Below are 19,368 nucleotides of genomic sequence, written 5' to 3'. Positions count from 1 at the left end.
GCAAGACCTTAATATTTACTATGAAAGTATAGTGTGTTATAAATTAGAAACCTGTATGTATTTGCCATCAATTTGCTGTTTTGTTTTTTTTTTTTCTTTTTTTCTATACACTGCTTTGGTCCGGAAAGGAAAAAAAACAAGAAAAAAAAAAACCCTTTTAAAAATGTGATTTGTTAAGCATAATTTATTTGCAGCGCTAGAACCCTGGGATGCTCATTGCGTTGAGAGTGAAGAATCCAGAACACGGTTCCTAGACAAGACTCCTTTTCTGGATTCGAAGTTTGACTTCTGTAATTAACATGTTCTCAGATAACTAGATAAAAATAAATAAGTATTTAGTAGGATCTTGTCAGCCGTTTTTATATCCAGTACGTAACTTTGTTTTTCTCTGGAATTCTTAACCGGTAGTGATGTGTTCTGTTGAGCTCCTGGTGTTTTCACTCTGAAAACATTTTATTTGCACAAACTTCTCAGTTTGTTGTATCATGTAAGTCGGGCCCTGTTTTTTTTTAGGATCATGGTTCCAGATGGCTGACACAGTAGTTCTGCCTTACCTTGTTGGCGCAGTACTGAGAAATACGACCTTGGGTTTAAGCGAGGCAAGAATTTCTGTCCCATTGCCAGACTGCACAAATCTAGAACCTGATTCAAATTTGAGATTGGATCAGTACGAGTTCTATAATTTGTCTTCATAGAAACTGAAATGCCGTTCTCGCGTTAATCGAGGTCTGGGGTGCGATGTCATTGGGTTAGGTCTGGATTTCTTCCATCTGGCTGTGATGTTGCCTTAGATCGTTCCCTGTCTCTGTGGAACTGAGCGTTTAAAGTGATTAAGAATCTATGCAGCTGTTCATCGCTAGAACCTTCCATATTAGTTTGCCTAAATAATACCCGCTCCCTCTGCCATACTGTACATATACACCATGCCATTTAGTATAAGTCATTCTGTCAAGATGAAAATGGAAGGGTCGAACCTTTAACTGAGTATTTATTATGTGTGATGTATATTATTTTTAGAATTCCCCCCCCACCAGTCCCTTTTTATGGAGTGTTTGTTGAGTGTTCGCCTCCCTCGCTGGTAGGCCGTACCCGTTTTGTACAGCGTTTGTATATTTCGATCTGAAGGAATAGTAGCTCTAAATATTTGCTTCTGATCACCACAGTGGCCTAAATAGTAACGAGAAAAGAACCGTGCTGTTGCAATGTCTTGTTCAACTTGTCTGTATCCTAATTTCTTTAAAAAGTATTGTTCTTGTTAACATCCCTAGAGTGTCCCTTTTTTTTTTTTTTTTTTTTTGTCCAAATATGTTTACCTGATACGTTTTCCGTATCATTTAAAATTGTATCACTTTTTTTTTTTCCTCCATAATTCTTTTCCTTCATTGTTTCCTAAATTGTTTATTAAGAACAATTAAAACATATGTGGTCATTAAAACAGTGCTCGGTTATTTTTCTGTAAGGAATTAAACACCGCTGTTACAGGAAGATAAGCTATGATATTAATAATAATGTTATAATAGTTGGTTATTTTCCAATAATACTTTCTCCCACAGAGTTTTATTCTTCTTATACCAACGCAATTTGCAAACACTAACCACTTTTTTTTATTCGTTAAAGAACAGCTCGTACTTTAAATGGATAAAATGTTGTGGAATGTCTGAAAAACAAGTTCGGTATAGTATCACTTGTTATAGTAGTAGCTATAAACAGACTTTGTCTCACCAGCCTCTTTTTTTCTCTCTTGTGATGCTAAGACAAAAAAGTAGGAAAAAATGGAAAGTACAAAGCTCTACATCCTATAGACTTTTTTTTATGTTGGAAAACCTTCCTTAACTTAGTTATAGCTTTATGATTTAGTGTTACAAGCTACTGACACTGGAGACTCCTTCCAAAAATATCTCCAAAAAAAAAATCCTCAATTACAAGCATTTTTTAAATCCTTTTTTTTGTGCAGCATCAGTCACATGTCCCTGTGTATGTTATTTCTATAGAAATGAAAATGTATTGACCAAACAGAACCGCGCACAGCACAGAACAGTGCTCTGGTAAATGAAACTATATTTGTGTATGTATATGACAAGGAGAGGACAATAAAAGTGCTGAGCTCAATAATTTAATCATTCTTTCACACACACAATAATAAAATAACTTCAAGTCCGTAAAATAAATAATGTCACTCCGGAAATATAAAGTGCTTCTCGGTGCAAACCTCCAACATGAGGCACAAAGTGGTACTGTGGCTAATATTGTCTATAGAGCTAAACGTAACCTTACGAAAAAAAGCAAATACCACAAAACACTGTCCACTCTGTCAGGTCTTAACGAATATTGAAATGGCACTTACAATGAGGAAAACAACGCTTACTAGCTTTAATTCTGTATTAGCAACATTAGCATAACTTTTTTTTTTTAAAGATGGTGGTGCTTCTGATTTTAGTTCGGACATCATTAAGATAATGTCTCAATGGCACTCGTATAAGAATGACTACTGGTAACAAATAAAACAATAAAATAATGACCTCAAACTGGAATTTTGCCAAATTCCTTGAGAAGTCAACTTTGTCCAAAATTTTAAATAATTCTTTGAAAATCAAAAATAAAACATAAAGGGAAATTTTAGGTAAACACTGCTAAATGGCTAACTATTAAAAGGTTTAGTATTGGTTAAAATAAATGATAGCCAAAAACCACCTCAATTATCAATACTTAATTAACACTCAATTAACACTGACATTAACCAATTTTTATGCATTCCCAATCTAATGGACCACTATGATAATAAAAAATTCAAAGATTAGCTGCTATCACTAAAACAGGAACTAACTCAGTGACAAAATGGGAAAAATGCAATGGAATAGCTTGAATGTAACACAGGCAATGATCTGACATTCTACATACCAACTGTATCTAATATTTTTCCTTGAGGCAGAAATAAAGTATTTGATTAGATTTTCTCCCAAGAACTAGGAAAGTCTCAAGAAAAAAAAAACAAAAGAGCAGTCCTCTGTTAAAAAAGTATCTATGAATCATATTTGTGTATGTCAGAAAGAAATAACTAACCTATATGTAAATTTCAGACTATTGTAATAAATTATGCAAGATTCAACTGTCTCGAGCACCAAACGATCAGGAAATTATTAAATGGCAGCATGATTCAGGCTCAGAGTGGTGTTTTAAGTGGCAGCTGGACTGAACCTTTGTTTCCACTAAACACTAGCATATCTGACTTAACCAGTTAAACTAAGTTGATCTTAGATCTAAGTTCATCGAGCAGACCGAGGAACCAAAAGTGACCAACGGTCATTATGACAGGACTATTCTATGAATCGCTAATCACTTCAATTATGCACTGGTATAGTCTGTTTACAGTTAGGACAAGCCTGATTGCTAGCATCAGGCAAACCCACTGCATGTTCAGTGGTAGCAATGAGCAGTGTGTCCAGTGTGATCTCCGTACACTTGGCAATAAACCGAATGAACGGCCGAACGTCACCCTCGTTAGCTGTGTCCAAGGCGGCGTAATACTCGGCCCTTTGCTCTTTCCGGATGGTGATTGGTGGGTAATTTGCCTGCATCAGCACTAGGTTCATCAGGAGCCTTGATGTCCTTCCATTCCCATCTATGAATGGGTGTACGTAGACGAGTTTATAGTGGGCCAGAGCAGCAAATTCCACCGGGTGAAGGTGCAGCGCTTCATCTGAATTAAGCCACTGTACTAGCTCCTGCATGTGCCGCTCCACATCGTTTGGATGCGGTGGAATGTGGTGGCCTACAAACACTTGGCTAGCTCTGAATCGCCCCCCTTCCACTGGATCAGTGAATCCCAGCACTCGCCGATGGATCTCCAGGATATCATTGACTGTGATAGCACCAAGGCGCGACAGTAGCGTGGTGTTGATGTACTTCATGGCGGCATCGATGCCAATAGCTTCATTCTGCTCGTGCAGGCTCTTCCCTGGCACGGCGTAGCGCGTCTCAATGATGTGCCGGATCTCAGACAGAGTCAGCGTGTTGCCTTCGATGGCCACCGTATGGTAAATATGGTGGTAATAAGTCTCCTCCAGGATCCGACGAAGAGCGGAATTGCCTTTTGGGATGGCCATAAGACGTTGCACTTTGGCGTCGATGATGCCAAAGTGACGTTGGTCAATTTCCTCCACTAAGGGGAGTGTGCGATCACGGCTCACCAGTGCCCTCTGGTGGCAGGGTGAAATGGCGAGTGCTTTGCTGTACAGATGGTCAGCCTGGACCACATCCTTCTCCTCTTCTAGGATGGTGCCTAGCTCGGTGAGGGCATCCACAAAGTCCGGGTTCATGTTGAGCGCGTGGACGAGAAGTTTGTGTGCCTTCTCCCTTTTTCCTTGCTTCTTCATCTCCAGGGCCTGCTGGAGAGCTGCCTTTGCCTCCAGCTGTGACTCTGTGAACAGAGATTCATGAGATTACTTTAAATAAGATACAAAACAAAGTGCTTGTGCTTTTCCACCACAAGACAGGCTGTTCTTGGACAACAAAGTCTGTTTGCTTCCAGTACCAAAAGGCTGCTGGTCTAGAACCAAGAACTGGTGATGTAAGGGACCTAGGTGGAACCTACAGTTCAAACCTGTGCGTCCTTTGAGCAACTCAGAATAAACTGTAAAGAATGCACTCATATGTACTAACTCTCTATTTGATTGGTCAAATTAATTCACCAGAAACTTGGAAAGAATCTAGGAATACCACAATTTGGCTTTTCTCTTCTCACATACACATGATTCATTTCACACAGGACTTTATCACCTGTTTGAATCAAATGATAAATATTACAATAAGGAAACCAAAGTCTTCTTTCTCCACCTTACCTTTAGTGGGCTTGGGCTTTTGAGGTAGGAGCTCAAGCGCAGTGTATGGTACAGTGAGGCTGGTCGAGTGCCCCACAGCCCGATGGGTGTTGCCCCACAGTTGGCAGCGCAAGAGGGAGATGCCTTTCAGTTTGGCACAGCACTTCTCCTCCACACCCACCAGAGGTAGCAGCAGGACCAACACTGAGCCCAACAGGATGAAGAGAACAGGCCCCCAGCCCCATAGCAGAGGACTAGTGCTGACGTGACGCAACACCGTTATCGCTGCCATCAGTCTAGGTGTCCTGCTTTACCGAGCCTCATGTCCAGCATTCTGTGAAGGAAAGCAGAACCGTGTGTTTTTCAATGCAACTTATGGTTAGTGTTTCTTAACACCTGCCAAAGGTGAGTTGAGTACCTGACTCGAATTCATCAATCTGATACCAGTCTGACCCCTATACCAATCATGGACAAGATGATCCTGAAATGCTTGTTATTTGCTTGTACCTGATTTGACAGTTTCTGAGTTGATCCAATACCATATTTTATGTTATGAACATCATATTTTGACTGACGTGCCACAGATCTTCCACGTGAACATAGGACAAAACATGGTCAAGCACTGATGTTGGGTGAGGAGGTCTGGGGTGCAGTCAGTGTTACCACTGGAGTTCTTCTACTCCAACCATGTCTTCATGGAGATCACTTTGTGCACAGGGGCATTGTCATGCTGGAACAGGTTTGGGCCTCTTAGTTCCAGTGAAGGGAAATTGTAATTCTACAGTGTACAAAGACATTCTATACAATTGTGTGCTTCCGGATTTGTGGCAACAGTTTGGGGAAGAACCACATACGGATGTGATGATCAGGTGTCCACAAACTTATATAGTGTGTGCAAAAAATATATAGTGTATACAAAGAAAAACACGCTTAGTAGTTCAGCTGCTATATTTTGTTTATAAGATGAACCATCTCAGTTTCTGTAGCAGATGTTTCTGTTGTTCTTGTTGCAGCTTATCACATGCAGTATGCAAATGATTTAGCTGAAGCCAGCTGTACAGGAAAGGAAAGCGTTTTCAGACTTTCATAGACCTCTCTGGTCTGAAGTGGAAAAAAAAAAAATCAGCAAAGGAAACAGAATGTTTAAAGATGATTGGACAGAGAAGAATGTTTATAGACGTCTCATCCGTTCAGACTCCATGGCTCTAGTCAAAAGTGGTAGTGTGAAGCGCCAGTGAGAAACAAACAATAACCACTTCATATTGTTTTATTTATAGCCGTGAACTAATCGCTACTGGTTAAAAGCATTAAAAGGACCTTGAGGGAATTAATTATATGTACCACCACCAATGAATACTGTTTAGTTGAATATACTGCTGCTTTATAAACTGTTGTTTATTGATAGAACATTGAATTGGATTAGTTTATGGATGCAGTAACTATGAAGATATGATGTAATTATTATATAAACGAGTCAGTAGTATTTCCCTAAAGTCCTGAGGATTCTCCTGAGTGTATGTGTGTATATATATATATATATATATATATATATATATATATATATATATATATATATATATATATATATAAATATATATATAAAATATATACAGTCAGGTCCATAAATATTGGGACAGTGACACAGTTTTGGTAATTTTGCCTCTGTACACCACCACAGTGGATTTGAAATGAACCTTTTATCTCCTTAATTTATCATGATATAAGGAGGAAACAGGCCACAGCTGGCCATGAAACTGCTTATCACTCAATTGTCCCATTACTTTTGAGCCTGTGAAAATGGAGGAACTCTGTAAAAAATGGCTGTAATTCCTAAACGGTTAATGCAATATTTTTGTTAAACCCCTTGAATTAAAGCTGAAAGTCTACGCTTCAGTCACATCTTGACTGCTTCATTTCAAATCCACTGTGGTGGTGTACAGAGGCAAAATTACCAAAACTGTGTCACTGTCCCAATATTTATGGACCTGACTGTGTGTGTGTGTGTGTATATATATATATATATATATATATATATATATATATATATATATATATATATATGTATATGTATGTGTGTGTGTGTGTTGAAATATAACACAATTTGTATTTCATTATATGAAACCACTACCACAGTTATAGTGGTTATAGACTGTATTTATGTGAATCAGCTGAAGAGACTTGGCTGCTGTCTGATGCAACATATTCAGCTACTGTATAACACCAGCAGGATATCACACCATATTACACCATAAATTAAATAATTAGCTATTTCACAATGTATCGATAACCTAGCTATTGTTTTTAATACATTTGCATTGTTTAATCTAACGCATTACCTGCTAGAGCTACTACTGATGCTCATAAAGAATGTGTTCAAACCCGCACACTACCGCACTAAACAGTACACACTAATCTCATCTCTACCTGTGGAATCATACTACTCACAAACACTACTTAGTACAACAGTAGGCAAAGTTAGACCTAATTTAGGCGCTAATTCCTAACAAATCGATATTGTAATTCATCAAATAAGAGTTAATTTCTGCGTAGCATCACATGCTTACCTTTACATTGAAGAAACAACTCCGGTTTTCCGAAAAAAAAAAAATCTTTATCCTCAGCTACGTTTGTAACGCTGCTGTCCACTTCCGGGAAAGTGACGTAGCTTTAAACGCCAATGCGATTCGTTGTATATATGTGGAACCTGCTCGATGATTGGCTAATCCCAGACTTACGCACATCTAAGCAGCAACACGTTTAACTGATCGTAGGGTCTTCTGATTGGATAAAAACAGTTCTGGTTTGCTATTGGATACGAACTGCTCAAATACACGCCCTTTATGAATAATCGGTTAAACGAGTTATTAATTTTTTTAAATAAATGACTAAATATTAAATATTGGTATAACCTAGACATTCATAGTAAACATTAAATTTTTTTTATTGTTGAGTTGTTGAGTTGTTGTTTTATTGTTGATATATATATATATATATGTATATATACACACATATGTGTGTGTGTGTGTGTGTGTGTGTGTGTGTAAAATTAATAATTCAGTAGTTTTAAAAGCTACTTTATTAGGTGCACGCCTACAACCATTTCATCATTTACTATGTAGACACTATATAGTGTCACTATGTACTGTATAGGTGTATGACTATTGTAGCTCATCCCCCATCTAAACGGCAAGAGATCACCAGAGGACCACAATCCAGATGTTATGTGGGTGTTGGATTATTCTCAGCACAGCAGTAACACTGACAAGTTTGCGGCGCTTGTAGGAGGGCTTCAGGCACGAACTGTAGATTTTCCTGGCTGAATATGTTCCTCTGGTGTTATTTCTGCTCTGGTAAAGGGGCGGTGTAGGGGGGATATCCTGTGCTCTGTGGTCTGGTTCCAGTCAATTCAATTCAATTTTATTTGTATAGCACTTTTAACAAAATAGAAATAAATGGATTCACAAAAAATATATTGTAAATATGTGAATTTATCCCAAATGAGCAAGCCAGAGGCCACGGTGGCAAGGAAAAACTCCCTGAGATGATATGAGGAAGAAACCTTGAGAGGAACCAGACTCAAAAGGGAACCCATCCTCATCTGGGTGCAACGGATAGTGCGGTTATAAATAAATCCCTTCTATTATTGTGTACTATATGGACAAATAGTGCAATTGTGCAACCAGTAAATCCATTACAGTTCTTGCAAGAAGTCCGGTTGGTGAAAATCTATCCACTGTCCACTGATGGAGTCCTGAGTACGAAGGTGCTCGTGGCAACTGTAGCCACAAAGCCACTCCAGCAATCGCAGTCCCAAGCCATTACAGTACAGCTCCCCATATGTGATCCCCAAGCCATCTCCACAGCCCCCAGGTGGCACCATCCCCAGCAATCCAAACAGTTCTTCAGGCCGTCCATATGGGGCCACCCCCAGCAGCAGCGAGTGAACTCACCCGATGAGAACTCCAACCAGAAGTAGGGCATCAAGATGGGTCAGGCAGCGAGGAGGAGCAGAAGGGGTCAGGATCACTGGCATCTCAGAAGTAGCATGTGTAGATCAACAAAGAGTGAGGGAGAGAGAGAGATGGAGAGAGAGGGAGAGATTGTTAGGTAAGCTTTTGTCGTCTAATGGCTAAGGACAATGTACAGGGACTAAGTGGAAGGCTGTTCCATAACTGTGAGGCTTTGTAAGAGAAAGCTCTACCCCCAGCTGTAGCCCTCGCTATTCGAGGTACCAACAAATAGCCTGCACCTTGTGATCTAAGTAGGCGTGGCGGATCATAAAAGACCAAAAGTTCGCTCAGGTACTGTGGCGCGAGAACATTTAGTGCTTTATAGGTCAATAGTAGTATTTTATAATCAATACGAAATTTGATTGGGAGCCAATGCAGTGTGGATAAGATAGGGGTGATGTGGTCATATCGTCTGATTCTAGTAAGGACTCTTGCTGCTGCATTCTGGACTAACTGGAGCTTGTTTATGCACCTACTGGAACATCCAGACAGTAAGGCATTACAATACAGTAAGGCATTACAATATTACAGTCAAATCATTTGTACAAATCATTGTAGGTGAGTGTAGGATCTGAAGTGAACAGGTAAGGAAAGCAAAGAAGCCATAAAGCTAGGAATCCTGCTCCCAGACTTTGCAGACCCAAGTTAATTACCACTTGTTTACTGATTGCTGGATTTCAACTGTCCTGTGAACAATCAGCAACTGACAGGACATCCCTGACCAGAGGACGAACCCTCTCAGCCAAGAGGAACCTTTGTCAAACTTATTGATCTAGGCTGTTGGCCAAGACCACATGGCTCACCCAACACGATGGTAAAATTGGTAAGGATGGTAAAATTGCTAACTACAGAAATGATGTTAACCCAAGGACCCTCACCCAAGGACCCTCATGGAATGAGACCTTTGTTCTCCCCAGGAACACAAAGTTCACCACCCTTCACACATTCCACAGAACCCAGCCTTAACAGACTACATAAAGCTATTTTACATCACTTGTAAGGACAATGATTTTTAAGATGATGCACCATAGTTTGGAAACTTGGTGCCTCTTTTAATGTCATTCCGTATATGTATCATGCTTATAGCCACCAGGTCATTATGATGCTTTTTGATTGTTTAACAGGGATCATAGGGTTCATTTGTGTATCAATAACACCAGGTATGTCATGTTTGGTATGTGTGTGATCGCTATTGAATTTCCTAAGGGTTGGTATAATGTGAAGTTGAGTACAATGTATTATATGCATGTTACCAAATTCCTTAACAAAGTTCTAACTTAACCTTATGCAAAGTTTGCAAAGCACATAACTCAGAGACCAGAATGTTAATTAGTGTCAGAGGAGGAGCATACAGTTTACACCCTGCCCCAAGATCCTGCTGATTGGAGCAAACACTTTGGGGTCAGTCCAACTGGAAAGGGTTATAACCCCCTGACACAAAGGAAACTCTGAGTCTCATCCACCACATCTTTGCAAGAGTCTCATCCAAAACACCTGTGCAAGAGTCCATCAACATCTTCAGGGAGCCTCTACAAGGAGTTCTCTTCAACTAACAGCTCAAGAGAGTCTCCATCCACATCTGAAGGAAGTCTCATCAACCAAGAGCTTTAGAAGTTCATCACGAGGAGATCAAGCTTGCTCCGAGACTCCGCATCCAGACTGGTTCTTGCAAAGCCTCCAACTCTCGGCTTCACACCGTTGTGAACCATTCATCAGAGTTTTCCTACCCACCTACGAGACTCCGCCGGGTTCGCGCCTCACTCTGTTTATCTTCTGCACTGGTCTTTCGAGACGCTACATAAGGCCAACCAGACCGCCGACCAGTCAACATCGCCGGAAACTCCTTCCAAACGACAACGCAATGAGGGAATCCCTGGCAACACAAATGCAAGTATAGTACCTCCAGATTCTCGCTGAACTGGTGCATTATATACAAGTTTAAAGCCCTTCTAAACAAAGCGAATGTTAAAATTAAACTGATAAGTTGATGGTTCGTTCAGGTCATGGTCTGAGAAACTGCTAGAAACTCGGAATTTCATTCACTCTCTTTTCAAAGCCATTTTCACCCCTGTTTACATGTGTGTGTGTGTGTGTGTTTGTGTTAGATTAGTTTCTGTGTTTTGGAATAGTAATAAAGTCTCATCTGATTTTTAAAGGCCAGTGTCTTGTGTCTCTGTGCTTCAAATTTATTGCCTTAAACTGCGGATCTTGTTACTGTGCTCTTAATATAGTGTTTCACTATATTTAGGATATTATTGCCGGTGGCCACGGAGGTAATATCCCATATACAATTAATAAATACACTCATTTCAACTTATCGCTGGACGAATAGTTGATCAGCTATTAAAATATTAAGTTTACAAATTTCCCCTTCTGAGCTGATCTGCTAATCTCCTACATATTTTGGTGGAGAATACATCAGCTTAACCTAAATGAGCTAAATTCCTTACATGAGCTTCCATTTTAAAGCTGTTGATGTTTATAACAGATTCCTATGCAATGTGAACACAATGTTCCAGTGACTACAATATTTGACTTAGGAAACATAATTCAAATTCAAACTCAAATTTTGTTTGTCACACACACAATCATACACAGCGCGACGTGTAGTGAAATGCTTTTTACGACTGTCCGTGACGTAAAATAGAATTTACATCTAGTTAGAAAATGGGAAAGTATTAAAAGAAAAAAATAGAAAAATAAAAAATATAATGTGAGGATTTAAAGATGGTGGCAGCAACAATCTGATAAAGTGCAGATATGTGCAGTTGTTTTGTGCAATACAATGCCATGCAACATTAACATGAGGTAGTTGTATGAAATTGCCCACATATATAATAAATATTTATAATACAGGATAAGTATAATACAAGATAAAATGGTTACTGAAGATGAATGAATAGAAGATGTGTTAAGGAATGTAGGTGGTGTGGGTGTTGTGAAAGCGACTCCAAGCTCTAGGTGTTCTGGTCTGGTTCAGGGCCCGAATGGCCTGTTGGAAGAAGCTCCTCCTCATTGTCTCTGTTGGCCTTCAGGGAGCAGAAACCCTTCCCTGACCACAACAGAGAGAAGAGTCCTGGTCTTGGTCCAGCACTGCTTGCTGCATTTTATATTCTAACATACAATAATATATTATATTATTATATATATATATTGTAATATAATATATAATTTTTTTTTACGTTTTAATATCTCTAATTTTATTCAGTCTTATCTTTTAAGCTTAATATATTGCTACTTTACAATGACAATGACGCATTACAGTGATGAAAATGATATATGTACAAAAGGACATAATACAGGGCTTTTAAAACAGTTTTTGTCTCAGACTTAGAATTTTGGTTTATTTCTTTATTTTTATGTATGTATGTATGTATGTATATATTTATTTATTTATGTTGATATATTTTCTGTTTGTATTTACATCCTGTCTCCAAGGAGGCCTTCAAATTGCACAACAAACTATTTATTTTACATTCCATTTGAAGCCATGATCATGGACTCAATTTTAGTTCAGGTACTTTTAGTAGTTAGCATTAGTGATGATGTAGGTGATATGGGTTGCAAAAATGCTCAGCAGGGCCAATATAAATATAATCAGTGATCATTGATCACAATATTGAATGGGAGGCTAAAAAATTCTACTAACTTGGTGTGACCATTATGAAACCCTTAGGGTTGAGTCTTATAGCATCATCATAGGCTTATAGTTTTGCCATTTGTTTCATTAGGAAATTTGAACTGTGGACCAATGTTTGCTCAATCTATTTAGTTTTAGTGTCCATCTTGTTCGTATTGATTCTTTTCACTTTATACAATCACTGCTGAAGACATGTTATGGATGCGTCCATGAAGCGGGCTTAAATAAATTCACAAAAATTCACACAAAAAGTACAGAGGGCATTTCACTCTTTGTAATCACTAATTAAAAGACGTCAGCAATAGACTGTGAATCTACAGTCTGCAATAGAAGGAAATCAACCCCAGCCTTGCTTTTTCATACCATTTTGTTCATTTTTACTTATGACTGTTGGTGGTGCTGTTGTGCTTGTGCTTATCCACTTTAAACCATGTAACAGCAAATAAGATGATGTAGATGTCAAAAATGTACCCTCTTTTTTAATGTTTTTTTTAATTTTCTTTAAAAGAGAGGTAGGGCTTAGACCTGCTAGCCCATTTACACCAGCTGGCCCTGAATATAAATATAAAAAATAGATAAAATATTTTTATTCCAGTGGAAGAAAAAAAGGGAAAACATTAGGTAATGAGTGATAGACTATCTAATTGGGTCTAATTGATGTAACACTGTGGATAATGTAATCATCAGTATATACTAAATCTTCTATTGAACAGTGAACACTTTATGACAGGTTGAGCTGTTTTCTGAGACTTAAAACTTGGCACTGTTCAAATAAACCTGCAAAATAAGATCCATTGTATAAGTTGCCATTTGCAAAATGATTGGATGCAGACTGGTGACTCATTACAACTGTCAAAGTAGTTACTGACAGGGAATCAGACCCAAGTGGTCTGTCGATCGTGGCTTCTAAGAAACATTCCTATCTCCTGGTTAGTTGTCTCGATCTGTCCGTTAGTTTGAGGGTGATAGTTTATCATTAGACCCATCTTCTCCATGAATACTGTACATAATCTGGTGAATTGACGGCCACAGTTGGTGATGATGTCCTCAGGAATCCTGTAGTGGCAGAATATTTGTTTGAATAGCACCCTGGCCACCTGAAAGGCAGAGAGATCAGTTTAAATGCTTCATAGAAGTGATAGTGATAGTGGGGGATTCATTGAATGTTGGAAGGCCAGTCACAAAATTGACTGTCAGATGTGTGAAAAGGCCATTTTCATCACCATCTTGGATGTGGATTAGGTTGTATGCCCTTCTCCGGTCTAATCTGGTGAAGACACAGGAGTTGCCCAATTGTTCTATTGCTGATGGCATCAAAGGATTTCTTTTGCACAAAGAAGAATCCAGCTGCAACTAGTGAAATTGAGGGATGAAAAAAACCCTGTTGAAGCAGGGGGTAAGGGATGGCAGACAGAGAGAGCTTTCATTACAACTCGAGAGGGCTGTAGTTTTTTAACCAAGTTGGCTGCCAGGAAATTATTTGCTAAGTCTGAGGGCTAGGGGACGGGAGGAGAGACACACCTGCCTCTCATTTACAACAAGTCCCTGAAATAACCCCGACTTTCACACACACTTTGCCCAGTCTTGCTTAAGCAATCTTGCCTGTGTGAATCCATGCTCTTTGAAGGTTGCCTGACTTTTTGTCTGGTTTCGATTATGATTTTGGATTTGTCCATGTCTGCTTGATTGCCTTGTGATTGTCATTAAACCCCCTGCACATGGATTCAGCTATTTGCCTCAACTTGATGATTATTTTATTAACGATCAGCAAATGATCCTTTAACAAGTCACTAAAGCCTCCGCTGCCATATTCATACATGACATTCGATGTGTTCTTGGCTATGATGAAGCAAGCAGCTAGTTTTATGCAAGCTCAGAGACAAACGTAACTGGAAGCCAGTCACTCAAACAGTGGAGCAGAGTATTGACAGGAAGCACAGTGGAGTGGCAAATTTGTCCTGGCCTGTCCCAAAACAGGAATCAATGTTTAAAAAGGAGTAATGGACTTGTAGCCTACGAATTAGGGGTGTAATATAAAGCCACTCTCTATATCTGCATTTTTTAGTGTTTTTTTTTTTTTTTTTTTTTTTTTTAAATATGTGTAAGTATTTATTTTTAAACCTAAAGTGGGCATGGCCTAAACTGGAAGTTGTTTTTTTTTTTTTTTTTAAATTAAACATGGATCACACTACTCTGCCTTCCTACACTTGAAAGCACTCACTCTATGAACCCATAGATAGAAATGGCAGCACTGTCATGATTTGTGAATTTTGGCTCTGACTGTTCATCAACCACCTTGTGGGACAGTTTTTTTTATTGGTCACATACACAACCATACACACTATGACGTGAAGTGAAATGCTTGTTAAACTGTCCATGACATAAAATGTGAATGTGAACATAGAATGTACATAAATAAAATAGAATAGAATGCCTTTATTGTCATTGCACATAGTACAACGAAATTTAAAAAAAAAAAAAACATAATAAAACAACACACAACAAACAGCTCAAGAGTAATAAATAAATAAGATGAAATAAATAAGATGAAACGGCGAGAAGACATTGTATTGTACAGCCCCAGCTGTAAGTGTTTAGTTCTCTTATAGCACTTTGGTAGAAACTGTTTAAAAGTCTGGAGGTGTGGGCCTTAATGGACCTGTAGCGTCGGAATCTGGCTCTGTATATGACAGTCAGTGAGGCTTCCCCTGTGTCCTTATAATGTCCTGTGCTGACTTAATGATTCTCTCCAGAGCCTTCTTGTCAGCCACGGTACAGCTTTCAAACCACTCCAAGATGTCGTGGGTATGTCAAAAAGTACAGTCGCTGCTGTGCCTTTTTCACAAGGGCAGTGGTGTTGTTATGCCATGTGAGGCCCTGAGAAATGTACGTTCCCAGGAACTTGAAATCACTGACCCTCTCCACCATGTCTCCTTTGATATAAAGAGGAGCAGGTTCCTCCCTCTTCCTCCTAAAGTCTATCACTATTTCCTTCGTTTTGGAAGGGTTAAGTGCCAAGTTGTTGTCTGAGCACCATGCAGTGAGTTTTTGGATTTCATCTCTGTAGGTCGACTCATTGTTGTTGCTGATCAGACCCAAAACAGTTGTGTCATCTGCAAACTTAATAATGGTGTTGCTGTTGTGTGTTGGTGTACAGTCATGGTGAAGAGCATAAGGTGAAGAGCAGAAGACTCAACACACAGCCCTGGGGGACCCCAGTGCTAAGGGTCAGGACTGAGAAGTGATGAGACCCTAGCCTGTTAAGAAGTCCTTGATCCACAGACGTGTGTTGGCTGACACCCAGATTGCGAAGTTTAGACACCATTCTGCTGGGGATGATGGTATTGAATGCAGAACTGAAATCCACAAACAGCATTCTGACATATGAGCTGGGTTGATCCAGGTGTGTTAACACAGTGTGGAGGGCTGTGTTGATGGCATCTCCAACACAGTGTTAACTGTGTGTTAACGGTGTGTGTGTGTGTTCACTACTGTGTGTGTGCACTTGGATGGGTTAAATGCAGAGCACAAATTCCTACTTGGCCATACTTGGCCACAAGTCACTTCACTTCACTTCACTTCACTTCATTGACCTGTTGGCTCTATATGCAAACTGGTGGTGGTCCAGTCTGGGAGGGAGGGAGGATTTAATGTGCTTTAAAACCAGCCGTTCGAAGAACTTCATCACAGTGGTGATGAGAGCCACTGGTCTATAGTCATTAAGGCTGCTGACAGATGTTTTCTTAGGGACCGGCAAAATGGTGGCAGATTTGAAGCATGTGGGGACAGTGCAGGTAGACAGTGAGAGATTGAAGATGGCAGTAAAAACCTCAGTCAGCTGGTCCGCGCATTCCCTCAGAACTCTCCCTGGAATACCATCGGGACCGGCAGCTTTCATGGGGTTCACTCCACGGAGCACTCTCCTGACCTACTCTGTACTCACAGTGAGTGCCAGGTCGTTGGTGGATGGTGGGGGTGTGGCCCCAGACTCTGCCTCAGACACCTCGAAATGTGTAAAAAAGTGGTTGAGCTCCTCTGCCAGGTTACTGCTGGTGCTGGTGGGTGGATCTTTGGAGACCCTGAAGTTTGTGAGGTGCTGGATACCCTGCCATATGTGCCGTGGGTCCCCCCATTGAAGTGTCCCTCGATCTTTCTCCTGTATGCTGCTTTTGCCTCCTTTATGTCTCTCTTTAGGTTGGATCTGGCAACTCTGTATAAGTCCATGTTTCCTTTCCTAAAGGCTGAATCACGGTCCCTCAGTAGCTGCTTGATATCCCTGGTCATCCATGGTTTGCTGTTTTGGTAGCATCTGATCTCTCTCTCAACAGTGACATTATCAATACAGTTCTGAATGTAAAACAAAAAAGTGGATGTAAAGTCTGCTAGGTCCTGCTGTGCAAACAGGTCCCAGTTGGTGTGCTCGAAGCAGTCCTGCAGTTGTGAGATTGCATCCTCAGGCCAGATCTTTATGCTTATCATTCTAGGAATGCTTTTCTTAATGAGAGGTCTGTATGCTGGAGTGAAGAAGAGGGACAGATGGTCAGACTGGCTTAGATGAGGTCGGGTGGAGACTTTATATCCATCCTTGATGTTATTGTATACATGGTCCAGCGTGTTTTGATCTCTCATTGAACATGTAACATGCTGATAAACCAGAATTTACTTCTATACAGGTAGGAAAGGAAACCTATAAAAATATAAAAATGTGATGTAAGGGATACAAAGATCGGTGCAGATATATGAAAATGCAGATACAGTCAGGTCCATAAATATTGGGACAGTGACACAGTTTTGGTAATTTTGCCTCTGTACACCACCACAGTGGATTTGAAATGAAGCAGTCAAGATGTGACTGAAGCGTAGACTTTCAGCTTTAATTCAAGGGTTTTAACAAAAATATTGCATTAACCGTTTAGGAATTACAGCCATTTTTTACAGAGTTCCTCCATTTTCACAGGCTCAAAAGTAATGGGACAAACTAATATAATCATAAATATTAGGATTATTTTTATTACTTGGAGGTAAATCCTTTGCAATCAATGACTACCTGAAGTCTGGACCCCATGGACATCACCAAATGCTGAGTTTCCTCCCTTGAGATGATTTGCCAGGTCTTTACTGCAGCCATCTTCAGTTGCTGCTTGTTTGTGGGTCATTCTGCCTTCAGATTTGTCTTCAGTAAGTGAAAAGCATCTCAGTTGGGTTGAGGTCAGGTGACTGACTCGGTCATTTAAGAACATTTAATTTCCAAGCTCTTGGGCTGCTTTCACAGTATGTTTTGGGTTGTTATCCATCTGTACTGTGAAGCGCTGTCCTATCAGTTTTGCAGCATTTGACTGAATCTGAGCAGAAAGTATAGCTCTGTACACTTCAGAGTTCATCCTGCTACTTCTATCAACAGTCACATTATCAATAAACCCCAGTGACCCAGTTCCATTGGCAGCCAAACGTGCCCATGCCATAACACTGCCTCCACATGTTTGACGGATGATGTGGTATGCTTTGGATCATGAGCCCTTCCTTTCCTTCTCCATACTTTTCTCTTCCCATCATTCTGGTACAAGTTAATCTTGCATCAGAACTGGTCAGGCTTTTTTTAGAGGTTTTTTAGCAAAGTCTAATCTGGCCTTTGTGTTCTTGAGTGTTACCAGCGGTTTGCATCTTGAGGTAAACTATCTGTATTTACATTCATGAAGGTATCTCTTGATTGTAGACTTTGACAAAGATACGCCTACCTCCTCCAGAGTGTTCCTGACTTGGCTAGATGTTGCGAAGGGGTTGTTCTTCAATAAGAAAAGAATTCTGCAATCATCCACTTTAGTTGTTTTCTGTGGTCTCCCAGGCTTTTTGGTGTTGCTGAGCTCGCCAGTGCATTCCTTCTTTTTAAGAATGTACCAAATTGTTGATTTGGCCCTCCTAAAGTTTCTGCTATCTCTCTGATAGGTCTGTTTTGGTTTTTCAGCCTAATGATGGCCTCCTTCACTTCACTTGCATCAACATCTCTTTGGACGGCATATTGAGAGTTCCCATGAACAGCTACCAAATGCAAATTCAACACTTGGAATCAGCTCCAGACCTTTTATCTCCTTAATTTATCATGATATAAGGAGGAAACAGGCCACAGCTGGCCAGGAAACTGCTTATCAGTCAATTGTCCCATTACTTTTGAGCCTGTGAAAATGGAGGAACTCTGTAAAAAATGGCTGTAATTCCTAAACGGTCAATGCAATATTTTTGTTAAACCCCTTGAATTAAAGCTGAAAGTCTACGCTTCAGTCACATCTTGACTGCTTCATTTCAAATCCACTGTGGTGGTGTACAGAGGCAAAATTACCAAAACTGTGTCACTGTCCCAATATTTATGGACCTGACTGTATATGCAGTTGTTTGTGCAACGTCAGGCTGAGGCAGTGAGTGTTATGCAAATAAGTCCAACTCTAGTCCTATGTGTTGTCCTGTTTGAGGGCCCGATTGGCCTGTGGGAAAAAGGTCCTCCTCATTCTCTCTGTGTTGGCCTTCAGGGAGCGGAAGCCCTTCCCTGACTGCAAAAGAGAAAATAGTCCATTGTTCGGATGGCTGAGGTCTTTCACTATGTTCCTGGCCTGGGTCCAGGACCTCTTGCTGTTGATAGGCTGCAGGTCAGGGAGCTCAGTGTGGGTGGCATGCTCAGCTGACCACCCTCTGGAGAGCTCGCCTATCCTGCTTGGTGATGTTCCCAAATCTGTGAAGCTTCCTGTCAGGATTCTCTCGATGGTGCAGGTCTAAATGTTCCTTAGTGCCTTAAAGGACAGTTTAAAGTCCCTTAAGTGTCTAAGGAGGTAAAGATGCTGACGGGCCTTCTTCACCAGGGTGTTAACGTGCCAGGACCATGACAGGTCCTGTGTGATGTGAACACCAAGTT

General features: G+C 40.2%; 1 protein-coding gene across 1 annotated transcript; it reads right to left on the bottom strand.

The window, feature by feature from the left end:
• Window positions 1-1,576: 1,576 nt before the first annotated feature.
• ficd (FIC domain protein adenylyltransferase) lies at window positions 1,577-7,525 on the bottom strand. Its single transcript, XM_026939803.3, has 3 exons — window positions 7,382-7,525; window positions 4,839-5,151; window positions 1,577-4,417 (listed from the first exon to the last, which is right to left on the bottom strand). Exons 2-3 carry the CDS (start codon window positions 5,107-5,109, stop codon window positions 3,339-3,341), a joined length of 1,350 nt encoding a protein of 449 aa, XP_026795604.1. The 5' UTR covers window positions 5,110-5,151; window positions 7,382-7,525; the 3' UTR covers window positions 1,577-3,338.
• Between the last annotated feature and the right edge of the window lie 11,843 nt (window positions 7,526-19,368).

The sequence above is a fragment of the Pangasianodon hypophthalmus genome, chromosome 24, assembly GCF_027358585.1.
Source record: "Pangasianodon hypophthalmus isolate fPanHyp1 chromosome 24, fPanHyp1.pri, whole genome shotgun sequence".
Taxonomy (NCBI): domain Eukaryota; kingdom Metazoa; phylum Chordata; class Actinopteri; order Siluriformes; family Pangasiidae; genus Pangasianodon; species Pangasianodon hypophthalmus.
This window is presented reverse-complemented; position numbering and strand designations above follow the sequence as displayed.